We start from the raw sequence: 17,542 nt of genomic DNA, 5'->3' as shown, positions 1-17,542 counted from the left end.
GGGTCACGGGCGCGCTGCCAAGGCCAATCAATCGCGCATATACACAGACGTAGACATCCATTGTTGACAAGGCACACACATTACATGTCGGGACCAATATTCCTCAAAAGTCTTCAAACCTGACACAGTTTGTTACTTTATATCGCATATTTCAATGTGACGAAACTGCACGACATGTTTTAACTGAATAATAAGCAGAAATCTTCAATATAGGAATGCAAAATTATATGACTCCCCCGGGCCCGCTACATTAGTTTGTTTGGGGATGAGACTTTTTCTAAAACTATGGCTTTATCTATTCGACTTCACTTTTAGCATGAAAATGCTACATATGTCACATAAATTCAAGTATTTTTGTCTGCAATTTGAACTATTCTGAAAAAATTCTTCTATTTGGGGCACGGAGGGAAGAAAAGGCCTGTAAGCCCCCGTTAGCAATACAAAATTTAAAAAAAAAATCTTTTAAGTTCAAAGGTCATCAGGCACGCTTGTGTCGTCGTTGCATACTGATCTAGTGCATGTGGATAGTGCGTACATGTACACTGTACATTGAATCGAACCAATCAAAAGACGTTATAACATTGCTCGTGCTCATCTCGGCGTTCGAACTCACGCGTGATGTCGAGTGTACATGGTACGGTATCTACGGCGGGACGGTGAGAGCACTGCCGTACTTCAAAAACTTCTGGAAAATACTGATCAGGAGGGACCAAGCAATGAGCTCTGTACATGTATATGTTAAACCAAGGATTTTGCCACAAGCTATCTAGCTCACTTGCAACTTGATTGTCTAATCCTGTGGGAGAAAAAATGGCTCAGAATTCACATGACTTGCGGAACCACAAGTCGAGTCGAAACTCCGGGACGTCGAGCTCACGGAAGAAAAACAAGCGGGAGCGTGGATGGGGTATTGGCCTGCACTGCTCGGCCGAGTTCTGCCGGGGTGTGGTGGCGGAGTGTCTCGGTACATTCTTCTTTATGATCGTTGCTTGTACAGCCGATCTACAATGGGACTCTTCGGTTAGGGTGGACGTCTTGAGGTTGAGTTTTACGCTGGGATTAGCTGGTAGGTTCAATTAATCAATCTCGTTTATTTCTCCACATAGCCTAGCCTACCGGTACGTGACATAACAGTAGGGTAAATATCACAGATTTACAGCAATAAATGTGGATGGGGACCTCCAAAAAGCAGAGCTTGTCTAGTAGTGGCCCCCAGAAATCAGATTAAATAACAACTACAAATACAGACACATTCACACTTACATGTAAACATAGGCCTTGCAGAAATTACAAAGGACAGAACATAACCATTAAAACCCATTAATAAATGATTAATTTACAGGTAACTATTCAGTAGGCTATGTGATTTTTACATTTGTGTTTGAATAAGGATAGACTGCAAATATTTTTTAAAGAGAGATCCAGTGAGTTCCATAGTGATGAATATTTATATTTTTGTGAACATTGAGCGGATAGATTTCGGGAGTTAGGAATTAAATATACATGTATTAAGTTGATGCTTTAACATAGCTAGTTGGTATAAGAAAATATCACCAATTTTCAACACTTTGCATTTATAAAAAAGAGGATCACAATGTTCATAAAACATTGCTGAATAACTTATTCGCAAAACCCCTTTTTGAGGTTTAAGTTCTCTATTTATCAGGCCAGAAACTATGTAGGTAACTAATATGCATTTTCCTGGAAAGGTTATTATCAATATAAAGTCCCAGGACTTTAACGCAGTCAGCCTGGGTGATTTTTGTAATGTCAATAAGAATGTCTAATTTAAATGGGTGCTTTTTCTACAAAATATCATAACATTAGTTTTCTGTAAGTTAAGAGTTAGTTTGCTTCAGTCCAGGTTGACACTTTGCATAGTTCATAATTAACAACATCAGAAAGTGTATTTGGGTCATTGTGACTGTGAAACAGGTGGCAGTCATCAGAAAAGAGAATGAACAAAAGTAAATCAGGATTTTTTAAGATCATTAATGTTCACAGTGAATAGGAGCAGCCCTAGTACGGATCCCTGAGGTACGCCAAGTGAGATGTTAAAATAGGAGGAGGTGGTATCATTTATCTTGACAAATTGTTTTCGATTACATAGGTAGCTCCTAAACCACTCCAAGGCAACTCCCCTGATGCCATAATAATGTAATTTAAAAGGAAGTGTGTCATGGTTAAGGGTGTCAAAGGCCTTGGAGAGGTCTAGAAATATACCAATAGTAGAAGCTGATACGTCCAGATCATTTGTGATCTTGTCTGATTTACTTCATTACTTAATTATGGCATGTCAAGTTGAATGATTTTCTCAAAATTATTTGAAATTAGGTCATTTCTATCTGAAAAATCCAGCGTATGCTTATAAATCACATGTTCCAGGACTTTTAAAAAGGACATAAGGATAGAAATTGGTCTATAATTATTAACAAAAAGAGGGCTACTATTCTTGAAGAGTGGGGTCACCTTCGCAATCTTTATATCCTCAGGGACTGCATCAGTGTAGATCTATATAGATAAATTGATGACAAATATCAGTGGCTGAGAGATAGCGTGGATCACAGTTTTCAACAATGTACAATCAATTTGATCAACTTCTCCACTTTTTTTTTAGGTAATTTACTATCTATATCAATGATCTCTCCTTCTGTAGCTGGTGAAAAAAGGCACTATTTGGGTTGGGATTGTTTCTAAGAAAAGTTACAGAATTAGGAGGAATTTGATCTCAGAGATTTTTACCAACAGTAGAAAATTAGTTATTAAAGGATTAACTATAAATTCTAGATTATTCACAGATTTTCCTTCAGTTTCAATAATTGTGGGGACCCCCATTTTAATCTTGTAAAACAGGCCAGCCCCAGAAAAAGCCAAAGGCAATGCTCTCTTTATGGTGTTGGTTACCTTTAACACTCTGTTCCTATAATATGGAAATAAAGTCTACCTTTTCCAAACAACTTGCCGGTACCTAGATGAGTTGGTGGTGATGTACACGTACTCTTTCATATCAGAAAGAAAAGAGGTCAGGGCTTTGGTTTGTGAGGGAAATTAGGCCTATAGGGCAAAATGGCAGTGTTCATGATGTGATAAAGAGCTGTAAATGAAGCCGAATATTCAAAAGCAGATAATAACTATATGCCAATACAAGCACACATAGATTTTTTGCAGTTTTATTATCGTAGAGTTATTGGCTGCATCCGAATCTGTTGTCTAGAGCTACATGTAGGTCTAGGACTTCACTCCATAGGATTTACATTGAGACACCAAGCTTGTTTCGGACACGGCCTTAGTTTGCTTCATGTTGAGATTGCAATGTCCATACTGGGCCTGTTCCTAATGTCTGGTTTTCACAGTAAGTGGCGAATTAAGAGATGTGGCATCTATATGGTCATGCATATTAGTCCCAGAAGCTAAATGTACATTGCAGAACATTTGTACATACATTTTTTCAATATTTTAGACAATCAAGAGCTACATGTCCCTTTAAATTTAAAATGGTAAAGGTTCTGTATATTGACATTACTAATATTTCCTTAAGCGGTATATTAGCCATCAAGAAGTTACACATGTCCTAAAATGTCAAATTTTGCAGGGAAGATGTTAAAGTGTTTACTTTTAAGATACAATTTTCAGACCAGTCTCATGGGGTTTTTGCATTGGTTGTCAAGTGATTTCCATGTATGGAACTTGTTCCAAGTACAAAAAATAATGCTGTGAATTGCAAGCTAGTACAAATTTGCCACTGGATTTCAAAGACACTTTAATTCTTAAGTTTAGGGTACATGTATGTACTACATGTAGGTGTAAAGTGTCGGGTTTTAAAATTTGTACGAACTTTTTTGGTCATTCAAAATGCATTGCTACCGGTACATGTGGCAATACTGCAGTTTCTCAATGGCTTGGAATAGATGTGCAGATATATGAAGAATTCATTTGTATTCAAATTATGAAACCACGTTAAATCTCCATTCAAAAGATTCAGTCGACAAAGGACTTTTGAATGGTGAAGGAGCTTTTATTGATATTCAATAACACATTCATAACTTATAAGGCACAGCGACACACGCAGTTCTGCCCTGCGGGTAAGCGTTGTATTCCATCGTTTTACCACAAAGTATAAGTTGTCCTTGTATCAACATTTTTACACTGTGTGGATTGAACTTTGAAGTCTCCAACTCGGGTTTTCCATTTAGCTGGAATCCAATTACCACCACTGGCTAACCGCTGAACTTTGGTGGGGTAGATGCCTGTTGATATGGTAATGAGAGATTTATTGTGGCGAATAAAGATTAGTATGCCTTCAAGAAAGGATAGAGGGTTTGAAAGAAAAAGTACAGAACTGGTCAGAGGATTAACATCAATGCTGCGTAAGTACCGGTACATGTACATGTACGCCTAGTTCCTGTAAGACAAGTTTACATCATCACACATTATTATAGAGACTGATATGCATTTTGCAAATTTACTTCAAACAACATGCAGTTATGACAGCAAGACATAAACAACAAGCAAATGAACAAAATATCAAGAGATCCTCGCTAACGAACCAGGATAACTTGATCTGCTCTTCAGCTTATGAAATTCTCTGAAATTTTCATACATGGATGCGTGTGGCGAATTGGGTTCTCAGGCACTGGTACATGTATTTCATAAACCAAATTTGAAATTTCATTTCAGAATTTCAATAGTTGTTATTCTCCTCCAATTTCTGCTTTAGAGACTGAAGGAGAACCATGTGATTTGACATGTTATTTACATGTACCAGTACATATATGAGACAAGACTTGCATGGCAGTAGATGAATGTCCCAATTTTATATTTTGAGGTGGACGAGCTTTATCTGATAGCATGACATGTTGAGGCATGTTTCTGGTACTGGATATGTCTGCTAATACTTTTAGGTCATGCAAACTCAGTCTATTTTCTTTGCTATTTGATGTTCAGGACTATCAACATTGTTTACAATCCCCAGGTTTACCCACGTCATAAAATAAAGCCAGCTTTTCAGTTCGATAATTCCAAGTCTGTATATTTTTTATTTCTTCCAAGTTATGACCATGGTTCACTGTTTTGAACACATCAGCGGAGCACACCTGAATCCTGCTGTCACAGCCTCGCTGATGATCATCAGACAAACAGGAATCGTCAAGGGGCTGTTCTTTATTGCAGCTCAGTTCCTGGGTGCTTCCACTGCAGTTTTACTCCTCAAGGGGTAGGAACACAATCATCTGACTATTATCTCTGATTTATGACTTATTCTTTCTTTCATTTTTAAGTTTGAAAAAGTGTTTGCCCCCCCCCCATTCTGTTGTTTTACAGTGTGCCACATTTAACATTTTAGTCATTTCAGCTAAAAATTTGAATAAAGGGGAAAAATGAATCGATACAGATTACAGTGCATAGAAGGTCAATTATGGAAGCACTGCAACAATTCTGAACTGGGGATGTGATGATTGTCAGACCTGCAAGGCAAGACAAGAAACTACATGTACATGTAATACCATTGGTCCTTGCTCTATGGTCCAGCTACCACATGTGCAGAAATGACCCTATCAGGTCAGCTGTAAGGGCAGGAGCCTAGAGCTCCTGCTGTGATTGGAGACAGATGGTGTTGGTGGAGCATAGAAGATACCTCCCAAACTGCATGGTGTCTGTGGGAACCAGCCCCTTGGTTTGGCCAGTTGAAAGGGAAATACTTGAGTGGTCATTAGCTGGTGTCAGGTGTACCAAAGAGCTACAAAGCTCTATGGGTGTACAGACAAAGGCACACTGCTGTAGTGTACAGAAAGTCTCAAAAACAAAAGATCTGACATAAGTTGTTCATGCAGATTGACTAGTTGGGCAATATTGTTGCATTTTCCACAAACGTATGTTTGTGTTTGTGCAGATATTAAAAAGTATGCCAAGTCACTTCCTGAGTTACCTGTTTCATTTTTTGTAGGCTGAAGCCAATAAGAATCACTTTGTAGTTTAACAAAGGAAATTGACTGGGGTGGGATATGAACCTGTCCCCTGTGGAAGAAAAATGCCTGACCAGCATTCTACCAACATGATAAACTTATAACTAGGTTACAATTGATGCAGCCTACAAAAACAGGAAAAAGTTGATTTTAGATAAATAATAAAAAAAAATTGAGTGAAAAACTGCTTTTATTCAGCATGTTTCTAACCATTGTTATCTTTATGGTTTGGTACCTGTAAATAAATCCACGGGAAGTTCAAATTCCTTGCTAAGCAAACATGATCTTATCTCCTTTTTTTCTTGCACACGATGACCTCAAATTGAGAACGCATCATTTACATACAGGTGGAAATATTCAGGGTGGCGAAAAAACTGTGGTTGCCTTAGTGACATAGTGTCACGTTTTTAGCTTTGGGAAAAACTAGTCATGTTGTCTGCACGGTCAGTAAAAGATCCGAACAAAGCCAAAGTGAACAAACATTGTGATTGAATGTATTTGGAAAGCAAACAATTTAGCAACTGGTAGTTGCTTTACTGTACATGAACATGGAGCTACAAAAGAATAATGTACAGTTATTTCGAGTCTGATTAGAAAAAAAATATTCCCTGGCCTTGGAAAACGGTTTGCATAAAATTGAACATTACACCCTTTACACATGTACTGCTGTACTTAAAAATAAACACAGATGGTAGCATGCAACACTTTTTGGGATTCTTCAAAATGACAATATTGTATAATTTGTAAACAGGATCTACAAGTCAGGTTTTTAAAATAAATCAAAAGGTATCTGCAATTTCTTTGTAATTTAAAAATAATAAACTAATGTAGGTCATACATGTACATATACATGTGGAGCAAACCTCATTTGTTCATGCACAGTGTACAAGGGCCCCAAAATAAGTATTTTGGATTCTACACCATGTACTATCAAGTCCTATTGAATCAGAATCACTCACTAAACTTCACCAATCAATCATGACCACAGTTGCTCAGTTAGTGCTCCACTTCCGTCACCGTTTGGTATGTGCAGCTCCTGTTATCTTCACAAACAAAACCTCACCATTTCAAAAGCCCCTTTGAATATTTCCCTGGAGCAGCATATGACACTTGGCAATGCTGGAAGGCAGTAACGTTACTGTTGGCAGCAATGCTGTCAGTTACCTATCAAGTCTTGCTGGGGCGAGATTTATCCGATGGCTGGTCTGATTCTTGGGTTGGGGCCCCCTGGGTTTTGTTATTTTTGCAGGAAGCATCTTAAAGGATGGGGTGACACTGGGTCACAAGTTGTTTTTCCCTCTGGGTGGTGGAGTGAACTGTAAAAATATTGTGCCTCTGTACATTGATTACCCTAATGGAAGCTCAATGTTTGTTAGCTTTAGTTTTTCTGGTTTAATCTTACTTTTGTAACTGTTTTATGTGCTGGTAATGAACACAAACCCTGCAGTTATTCTTGTATTAATACCCAATAGGCTAATGAAGATAATTTTCACCTTTTTAGAACATCCTCAGAATTGTGAACAAATATTTATTGGCATCACAGTTCACATGCCAGTGTGTACATAAAATAAAGCTAACAGAGTAATACTGTTTTCAGAACTTGTAGCTCCAGAACATTGTGAATAGTTTGTTGTGAAGTCCTGTAGCATACCGTAACTTAAATAAACCACAGAATCACGAATCAATTAGTAAATAGAAAAATGTTTGTTCATTTGCAAGTTCATGCATAAACACAAAACAAACAAAGGTAATCCTGTGAGAGGTTTTACAGATCAGATTATGTGCATCACATTAGGCATATATCCTACATGTATGTTCCGTGGCGAAAAAGAAAAATACCAATCTTGCAATATTTGCATAACAAATTCCTGGCCTGTTTGGAATTTTCGCATCTATTTTACCAGTGGCAAGATTGATAGCTAGGTCACTACTAAGAGTCAGGCTCCTTTCATAGCCTTGTTAAACCACACAGGCCTTATAGCTGGCCTCACATAAATCTGCCACAGATTATGTACAGTGTGGCACCAAGGGTTATTAATTTAAAATCTTTGAGATTTTGCAAAATGTGAGCACAAGTTGAACTGCAGACTGTGCAGCAGGGCTCAAATTTGTTCAAATCCACAAGACACAGGGCTAAATGTACGTGTACTTGCTTGAAAATTTTACGAGACTACTACTGAGATACATGTACAGCACATGCCAAGATGCATGACATGATAAATGATGACTTAATCTACATGTAGTCATTCTGTGTCTTGGTTCTGTTGCCAGGGGGGTTATCAAGTATTTTATTGACTGGAATTCCTGGAATCCAAGGAGATCGTGAACCCTGATATTCTGGAAACTAGCAATATTTTCTTGGGGGAGGGGAGGTTGTGGAATCCGTAATGATACGAATGATGTTTTTAAAAAAATTAGATTTCACTTTTAGTTTATTTGATTTTAGTACAAAAATTTGTTTTTCTTATTCTGTATCCGTGCACGGTATTTTCCTTACCTGATCACATACAGTATAACAATGAAACTTCTATTACATGTACGTGTAATGACAGGTTTTAAACTGAAAGGGAATGGTTGCATCAACTTTCCTCTGGATTGAGTCGTGAGTCTTTGACCATTGAGATCTAAAGAACAAAAAAGTGAAAGAATATTGTCATGTCTGGACATGAGGTTCCTTTTTTGCCTTGGGCTCCTGTATACTCAAATATGACAGAACCAACAAGTCTATTGGGATGCCATAATCTCAACATCCCAGTAACCCATCTTCGTCTTTCATTTGTTTGTCTCCCTAGGTTTCTTCCCGTATCGATTCTTGGAAACATGGGCTACACTGTTGTCTCACCTCAAATCACCACGCATCAGGCTATGGGGCTGGAGTTTCTTATGACTTTCCTGTTTGTCTTCACCGTCGTCTCTTCTACCGAGGCAACTCGGTTTGCTTCCAAGCTGGTAGCCTTGCCAATTGGTGTGGCCTTCCTAGTCAATACATTATGGGGGGTAAGTTTTATCATAGGTATGCATTAGGTCTTTGATCTCTCTGGCCCCATGGTCACTATATTCAGTCTCCAGTTGTCAGGTTATGTGATTCAGGTGATAGCCAATCAAAGCCACACATTTTTTGGGTTGAAAATATTCATTCTTCTTCGATCTGAAGTAATCTTGAAAGTCTTATAACATGTACCTTTCAGATTTATAGGATGCTTGGATTTGTGCACATTAGCCTGAAAATATGATAGCCCCTGTCTTCATTATTTGGGGTAAACTTCCTTTGGATGGGATGTTAGGCCTCAGTGTACTTGATCACTCTATTAAAGAAACCAAGAAAATGTTCAGAAGGCTGTCTGGATTGCATTTGTGCCACTGTGGCTGTGACTTGCACCACTGGCTTCCTACAGTAAACAGCCAATGCCTTTGTGATTTGCACCACTGGCTTATTACCACAGTAAATAGCCAATGCCTTAATCAAAAATACCATACGTGTTTTAGATAGGACTGAAGGTTTCTTCAAATATTTGTAGCTAGCTGCCAGATGCGTTAGTGTACATTTGAACAAAAACAAATTCACAATGAATTCACCCTTTCAAGTTAAAAATCAGCTGCATTACTTGGAAGTGTAACAATGGTAGTGTAACTAGCCTTCGGTTTTGGATGCTACGATATTAACCATTAAAAAAATCTTGCTTGGTTGTTTTTGCAGTATGAATTCACCGGTGCTAGCATGAATCCGGCCCGTACAATCAGTGCAGCAGTTGTCCAGGGTATTACAGATAATTGGCCTGTAATATTAGAGGCAAGTTGGGACATTTCTCTTTATTCCACAAATTTAAGAAGTTGAACATTTAGGAATTCATATTCCATCAAAGGAAACTGTGTAAATTTCTTGCACTTTATTTTGGATCAAGTTCTTTTTGAATCACAGAGAAGAGCTGGTCCGACAAATATACATGTACATGATGAAGCTTAACTTAATGTTTTTCTGTGTTGCAATAAACCACTGGTACTTGTCTATCTAACCTCCTCATAATCTATACCCTTGTATGTGTACGAAGTCTTAATACAGCAGACAATGATACATTACTGTGGTGTTATCGTGTACCAGTATGTACACTGTACATCCAAAAAATGAGTATTGTTAAAGTAAACTTATCCCCTTTTCTGAATTTTTTGTCCTTGCAATTTGAATAATAACTTGTATTCATTGGGAGCTGGGGCATTTTTGGCAGCCACCCTACTGTGTACAGAAACGTGAGCTTGTGCCGGGTCGTCTGCCTATTCTCAATAGCCAAACACCTTCCTATATAATTACATTCTGCTTGGATACACTTACCCTCAGCCAAGCGTGTTTGTTCCTCTGTGCATACGGGTAGGTTCGAACAACAACACCACCCCCCCTGCTTTAAAGGGAAAAGTACATCAACCTGACATTTACAAGCAATTTAGCTTGGTAGAATCTGTATTTCTCAAAATCCAATTAAGTGCATTTATTTTATTAAGCATATGAACCAGAAGCACTTAAACTCAAAGTGGCTGATTTTATTGTTTGCTCAAATGCAGTTATATATTGAACTATTTGTTAATCTAAGAAATTGTTTCTACTTGTTAAAACTTTCACTGTATAAGAATAATTGCCCACAGTTTGATATGAGTAACAAACACCTTTTATTGTCAAATTTAGTCATGTGTCTACATACGTGTAAATGGCTGTAGATTACACACTTCATGGTAAAGCAAGACTGATGCTGGACTAAGCAAAATGACATTCAACAGACATCAACAAATTAGAGGATACAACCAAATGTGGCCAGAGTTCTGCCCTTTAGCCCTCTGCAGATGATTTTGTTTGCATTCAGTGATTTTAAGAATGATGCCCAGAAGTGCCTTGGTTATAGCACGGGCTAACAAGACGTTTTGTTGACTTGTTAGGTGTATCTGGCTGGGCCTGTTGCTGGGGGTGTGGTTGCTGCTCTCATCTACAAATTCATCTTTGACCCGTCCTTTGTCCCTGGGAGCATGAGGTCATTGCGTTCCAACTCCAACTTTGACTCTGAAGAGGACAGTATGATAGCAATGCAGTCCATGTCGCCTCATAGGAAAGAGGAGAGAGGAACAAGAGGATTGGTTTGAAAAGACACAGAAAAACCCTTAAAGGTGCAGTCAGGAGAACTTCCCGAAACTAAGACACTTTTGCCATTTGGAAGTTACTGCACTGATTTATTCAGTATTTGCAGGGAAAAGACTCAGGTTTGATTTTTTGTCAGGTTTTTACACCAACTACACGTTGGAAATGAGTGCACCGTAAGCAAGCTTGTATCATACATTAAATGTGATTTTTCTTTCTTTAAATACACATATGTGCAGTTTTAGGTGGTTACACAACTACATGTGCATGGTTTGGAATTACAAGAAGAATTTTAAAAGGCTTCTGATGTCTGCTGAAAACTATAAAGAAGTTTGGATTGGAAGCTCAGTTGCAAACTTTTCACAGTTGTTCTAAATGAATGCAAATGGACGGCATGTACATACTCTTTTATTGAGCATACACGTAGTTACTCATTACTCCTTTAACTCGTATTGCCCGAATCCAGGATTTTTGGCTAAACCTGCCTTAAAAGGATTGAAGGATGATTGTGGTAACATGCATATCTGTATTAAAATTCACAATCTGTGCTGATGGTGAGGAGAAACGGTACATGTACCTTCTTATTGTACGTCTATGGAAATGACAATGTTGAGACAATCTCTTGACAAAAATGGTCCGTCATTTCAGCTCACACGACAATTTCTAGAAGTGTAAATTACAGTCAAGAGGATTTTTTATTTTCATAGGACATGATGTATAACCTTGGCTTCCACACGAATAACTTGTGATAAATTTGTAAGAAATTATTGTATAGTTTCCTTGGAATTTGTGCTGATTTTGTTTGCTGAATTTGTTGAAGTGCTAGCACATAAAAAGACAAAGCTTTTTACCACTCAGTATTTTATCACATGTATGAATGTAAAGCTGTCTTGACTTGAGGTAGTATGGGAGACTGAACATAATTTGTCGTGAATTTTATACTGGTAATTATGTGATCATGAAGTAACCATTAGCCTTAGCTCTACCATTTCCCTTCAACACTCATTTTGTTGGATTTCTTCGGTATTTATAGAGGTCAGCCACCTTTGGTTCTAACATGCTACTTCACTTTCATATCTCTGACAGTAATGGAAAGTGACTCTTTTTCTAAGGTTCTGAATTGGCAGTCGTAAAACATGCAGTATCCCCCGGAAAATTGTGTGCTGAAAACTTTTGCCGCATTAAGAAAATCTGCATGTCCCCTGGAGGCCTCTGTATGAGATTTTGTTCTAGAACTTACTGGTTTAGACTTCAAATTATATAAAACACTGGAAATGTAAGTAGTGAGTTGTCCCAAAAAAGTGCTCCTGTTTTTGTTATTTCACTGGAAATAAGTGATCCCAAAAGGAAATGTCAACGAACACATACACATGTAAGCTAACCGAAGTAAAGATTTTTATTCCTCACACACCTTTGAATATATAATTTGTTTCATTGATTTTATTTTATGTATAGATAACATTTTTAATACAGAATTTAATAACAAATTGCCGATACCCATGGAAGAAAGAACCAACGGTTGCAACGATTCCCATGTTGACAACTTCAACCGGGGTGGGTCATATTTTGGGCATTTGGAGTGTTTTTAAGAAGAGAACAAAAATGTTCTACAAATTTACCAGCGGGACGAAATCGACAACAAATTACTTGAACATGGAGTCCAAGGCATCAATATTCTCCCAAGAAAAGTTAAGTACATAAAAACAATGCAGTCCATGCATTGCTTCGGTAAATACAATATACACCTGTAAATATTTCAATGTAACATCATCTTTTATGCATGTACATGTAGTCACCAATTTCATCAACTGTAAATGTCCAATGCAAGTATTTTTATATGAGGTTTATTTTTAGTAAAGTTAGTGGAATGAGAGCTGATATTTCTAGAAATATATTGTAATCGTTTTTGTACAGCAGTATCTATTAAATGAAACTTGAAGAAATTGGTATCTTTTGTTCCCAAATAGCGTTTGATTTTACCAGTTGAGTTATTTATCTTTGAAAAAATTGAACGTTAGCTCCAAGTAATGATATGTTTCACTTGTATGTACACATATAAATTTGTTCCAGACAAAATACAAGCTCAGCACTCGAAGGAAAAGCCCTCCAAATGCTATGCTTGAAACAATTTATTGGAAGTGAACCGTTCTTCAATTCATTTTTCCAGTTTAATGTTTTACTGGTAACACTGACTTAAAGGATTGATTAGGACCAGCACACAAGCTAAACCAAATTTCTGAATGAGTTTCAAAATTGAAATGTACTTAATTTCATTATGACAAGCCATGGTGCTGTGAACAAACTATAGATACACCACAAAGTAATCCAAATTCCTTTGACTGAACCATGAAAAAGATATTCTGTGTGTGATGGAAGTCCCAGTGTTGAAAGGTTTGCCAACAAAACAATGTGGGGACCTACAGCTAGTTCCTCTTTCACTGTCGAGTTGAACCTTGGCCATCAGACGTTTTGTAAGGAATGATTTCATTTTAGAAACAAAGTAAATGTACCGGTACTTAAATAAATTTCCATATACAGCCATTTGCAAGAGTTTTAAGGCCACTTGGCCTTCATTACATTGTCTCATTGACTGATTACTGAACATGGTTTCACAGAGGTGAATGACATCAGTGTAGTGCTGTATACCCATTCGAATGACATTTTTTGTAAAGACAGGTCTTGTATGACAGTTTGTAAGGCAGCATGGGTGAAAAAAACAGTCTAAGCACTCAGAAATAAAGGAGGGCACACTAAATATTAGACTTCAATCATGGAAATGTAGTTAAATGGCTGTTTAATGAAAATTTGAAGGTTACACATTGAAACTGAACACAAGTTGCCATGATTGATTGGTTTAAGTTTGGTTTTTCATCAGGTTAATGCATTTTCTATGGGTGGTCCTAAACTTTTGCAAATGATTGTATATAGAACAAACATCATGTGATGCCATATTCTCAGTTGGGATGCCACAAATGTCTTCTCTAGGCTGTAGCTTTTCAAAGCTACCTATTGTGAGGACGAAGCCTTTCTGCCCAATTGGGGACCGAGACCACAACACTTCGCGTGAGGATGTCGTAAGCAGCACGGAAATGGGGGTTGAAGAACACTGTGATGCATGCTGGGAAGAAAAAGGCCATGGAGAAGTTCTTGATGATGGCTCGCAGGAATGCTCTGCAGAAGTGGAGAGAAAAATTGGAACATTTTCATTGCTCTGAACTGAGAAGTCAATCCACTCGTTCTCCAACTCTTTCAATTTGACAGCACAACTTAAAAGATACCACAAGCTGTACAAGGGGACTTTCCATTCATGTAAAGTGTTGGTTTGCCTAAAATGCCCCAGTTTGTAAAAGCAACTGATCAGGAAAATACAGATTTCAAACAATGAAAATTCATTCATTGTAAACCATGTAAGCATGTGATAATTGAAGGGTAGTGTACACCAGTGGTAAAATCCCCTAAATCGGACTACCACATAATCCTGAAATATCTTACTTGAAAGAAAGTACATAACAGTCTCAATCAGTGAGTAAAATATTTCCATCCAGAATGTTGTAGTTTTCGAGAAAACAAAAGTTTTGTTCTCTTTTTTCATGATTGTCCGCCAACCGTTGTATAAGGGTTAATTTCACTTTGCACATGACGTTCCTTAACACGCGCCAATTTTCTTGTGTGTAGTTTGCAGATGTTGTGGGAGTCTCCATTAATGAATGGATAAATCTAAATGCAGATAAAAAAATATACCGACAGAAATTCACGAAATGCATTGTGAACTCAAATTATGGGAAACTGAGTGCAAGGTGTAAAGTAGGAAATAAATTGGATCAGAAAGGATTTCATTAACGTAAAACTTGGCAAATTTAAAATCACCCTAGAGCATAATGGTATGGTCCAAATATGGTGGCTATTTCCGAGCTGACTGGTGAAGGATTTTCGTCAACAAAAAGTATGTTTTCCACATGGTAAACCTCCTGTGTTTCAAGACATAATTTCCTCTTTACTTATACATGTAATTATTAGTAAGTCAACTACAAATGGAGTTTTTAGACTTTCACCGATGAGTTAACTGACATGAAAGTGTGGTCACTAATGATTAACCATGATCATGCACACGTGCATTATCATATAGGCCTACTCATTCAGTGTCACGGACACAAGTCGACTGCGTTCCTGGATGAAGTTTTTTCATGAATCCACAATGCTACAAAGGAGGCAAATTACTCCAATGTAAATTCACTGATTACTCCTGCTACAGGATGGGAACCGGGCATGACAGGCTCTCAAGGGAAAGAGAACCTGTCATGCCTGATTCCCATCCTGACCCCGCGGATGTTGTTTGCTTACTATGAATGCCCTGTAATTCATAGATTTTACACAACATAAATTACAAGATCTTCGATTTAAATGTTGAAAATGCTGTGCTGTTTTTCTCAATATTTCACAAAGCAGTTGACTTAAAGATGAAAAAAGTCTGTGGAATGTTAGTTTCAGTGAATGTTATACACCGTAATCAGCCAATCTTGTGAAATTATGACAAAAAAATCAATGGTGTACACTACCTTTAAGGGCATCTCTCAAATAATCAGTCAACCTTTCCTGGTCAACCATACTGCCCCACCCCCAAATTTTCTTTGCTCCTCCCCTTCCACTCACAGGAGACCATACTTACTGTAAGTATGTTAAATCCTCTGGACTAGTCACCAAGACTCTGTTCCCACCAAGGGTCTGGACTCGATCACATGACACCACACGGAGACCCATACAATACTTGCCAGGGGTGGCTCCACCTACTCTGGTGCCCAGGCCATGCCGTAGGAAAAATGTCTAAAGGCACACAATTGAGAAAAACAACCAGGAAATAGTTTTTTTTAGAATGTTTTTCATAACATTGATACGAGTATAACAAATACATTTTTTCAAGCAGTGCAGAGGAGAGATTGTCTAAAAACACAGAATAACCTTGGGGTTAGGGTTTATTGATAAACACATGGTTAATGGACTAATACTTGCTTCATATGTGCAGACAACCACACGGTATATGAAGGCAAAGAGTAACATTTGCTGAAGGTCTTCAAATGTAGAATCTTCATCTATTTCTTCAATGAGAAATCTCATCATGAAACTACTAGGATCACTGAAACAAGAGAAAACATAATAATCTTGTTAGAGAAATAGAACAGAACTGACAAAAGCTACAGAAATTGACAATTACTTACATGTGTCAAACTGGTCTCCATGAACACGTGTACTGGTAAGAACAAACATCTCAACCAAGCAGTGGTATTGTTTTCTTGTGCCAATAACATTTGTCTGTGCCTTTTTGACACGTTGGCTCCACCCCTTACATACAGTTCTTTACTTACTTACACAATTCCCATATATTCAATGATGAAGAGAGTAACGCCAAACTTCATGACAAACAGCAAGATGAAATCAATGATCTCTGCAAAGACGCGTCGGTAGAGAGATGGAAGGGTAAATTCACTGGCTGCAACAAGAAATAACAGGGACTGATGACATTTACCACTGTGGAAATGCTTAGCAATCTTACCAAACAAGTTCTAGATGAACCTCTGTAATGAATGAAATACAACATTTATGTGCATACCTGTGTTATGCTAGGCCACACTCACTGGCTACAAATCAGTCTGGTTATTGTACTACATTGTACATGTACATGCATTTTTGTGCGTGGTGAAGCACCCAAGCTTACATTGAATTTAAAGGTTGCAGGTTCATGGACTCTAGTCTTTTCTTTAGAATTATTAAAAATAATAATGCCTAAGTTTTTATGGAATCTAATAAAGAATGATTCCTTTTAATTCCTCTCTTTTTTTGGAAGCTTATCAGGTTTTAATATCATCTTTATTTTACACTAAGACTGATAGAAAATAATACAAAAACAAATATTCATGAAAACAGTAAATGAGGGCAATACTTGTAGCACCTGTGAGTTGCGGAATTTGTGGCTGTGCAGGCTGCTGCTGCTGTTGGACTGGAGTTGGCCTATTGTTCACTGCTGGTGGCTGAGGAAACGAAAATGGAACCTGCCCTGCGGCTGGAAACTGTCCATGTGGTTGCTGTCCCTGTGCATTTTGCTGATGTGGCAAGGAGGTGTGTCCAACAGCCCCACCTGCTGGGGGTGGAAGTCCATATGAAGCAGTGGGAAACTCAGGGGGCGTGGTTCCTTGAGGCTCAGGTGGAATGGGGGAGCCAAAGAAGTAGGGCGCCATCATGACGGCATGTTGTGAGCAGTATTGCATCCATTGATACGTGCGATACTGCATCAACCACTTCGAAACAGCCTGTGTGTACTCCTTCGAACTTGTTTTGGGACTTTCGTCTCTGTTGGGAACTGTCTCTGTTTTTTCTTTGGCAGAGTTGTCCTCCACACCCTCAGGTCTCTTCGTCTTTCTCTTAACAGCTACAGGCTCTTTATTCTCCATTTTAGCAGGAAATTCTTACC

At 38.0% G+C, this 17,542-nt stretch overlaps 2 protein-coding genes across 2 annotated transcripts; one reads left to right on the top strand and one right to left on the bottom strand.

The window, feature by feature from the left end:
- The first annotated feature begins 548 nt into the window (after positions 1-548).
- On the top strand, positions 549-13,026 carry LOC110985065 (aquaporin AQPAe.a-like). Its single transcript, XM_022245793.2, has 5 exons — positions 549-1,066; positions 5,050-5,212; positions 8,753-8,957; positions 9,658-9,750; positions 10,884-13,026. The coding sequence occupies exons 1-5, from the start codon at positions 811-813 to the stop codon at positions 11,082-11,084; spliced, it is 918 nt and encodes a 305-aa protein (XP_022101485.2). The 5' UTR covers positions 549-810; the 3' UTR covers positions 11,085-13,026.
- LOC110985080 (uncharacterized) lies at positions 12,670-17,522 on the bottom strand. Its single transcript, XM_022245825.2, has 5 exons — positions 17,024-17,522; positions 16,444-16,564; positions 16,087-16,210; positions 15,746-15,900; positions 12,670-14,250 (listed from the first exon to the last, which is right to left on the bottom strand). Exons 1-5 carry the CDS (start codon positions 17,520-17,522, stop codon positions 14,082-14,084), a joined length of 1,068 nt encoding a protein of 355 aa, XP_022101517.2. The 3' UTR covers positions 12,670-14,081.
- Positions 17,523-17,542: the final 20 nt, after the last annotated feature.

Source organism: Acanthaster planci, linkage group LG02 (assembly GCF_054643075.1).
Source record: "Acanthaster planci isolate LZ-2023a linkage group LG02, COTS_SCS, whole genome shotgun sequence".
Lineage (NCBI taxonomy): Eukaryota > Metazoa > Echinodermata > Asteroidea > Valvatida > Acanthasteridae > Acanthaster > Acanthaster planci.
This window is presented reverse-complemented; position numbering and strand designations above follow the sequence as displayed.

Excerpts from the sequence above, each read along its gene's own strand:
- LOC110985065 (XM_022245793.2), top strand. The coding sequence starts at position 811 with ATGGCTCAGAATTCACATGACTTGCGGAACCACAAGTCGAGTCGAAAC. Across the intron at positions 8,958-9,657 it reads TAGTCAATACATTATGGGGG|TATGAATTCACCGGTGCTAG; the intron begins GTAAGTTTTATC and ends TTGTTTTTGCAG. Across the intron at positions 9,751-10,883 it reads ATTGGCCTGTAATATTAGAG|GTGTATCTGGCTGGGCCTGT; the intron begins GCAAGTTGGGAC and ends TTGACTTGTTAG.
- LOC110985080 (XM_022245825.2), bottom strand. The coding sequence starts at position 17,522 with ATGGAGAATAAAGAGCCTGTAGCTGTTAAGAGAAAGACGAAGAGACCT. Across the intron at positions 16,565-17,023 it reads ACAAATTCCGCAACTCACAG|CCAGTGAATTTACCCTTCCA; the intron begins GTGCTACAAGTA and ends TTCTTGTTGCAG. Across the intron at positions 16,211-16,443 it reads ATTGAATATATGGGAATTGT|TGATCCTAGTAGTTTCATGA; the intron begins GTAAGTAAGTAA and ends CTCTTGTTTCAG.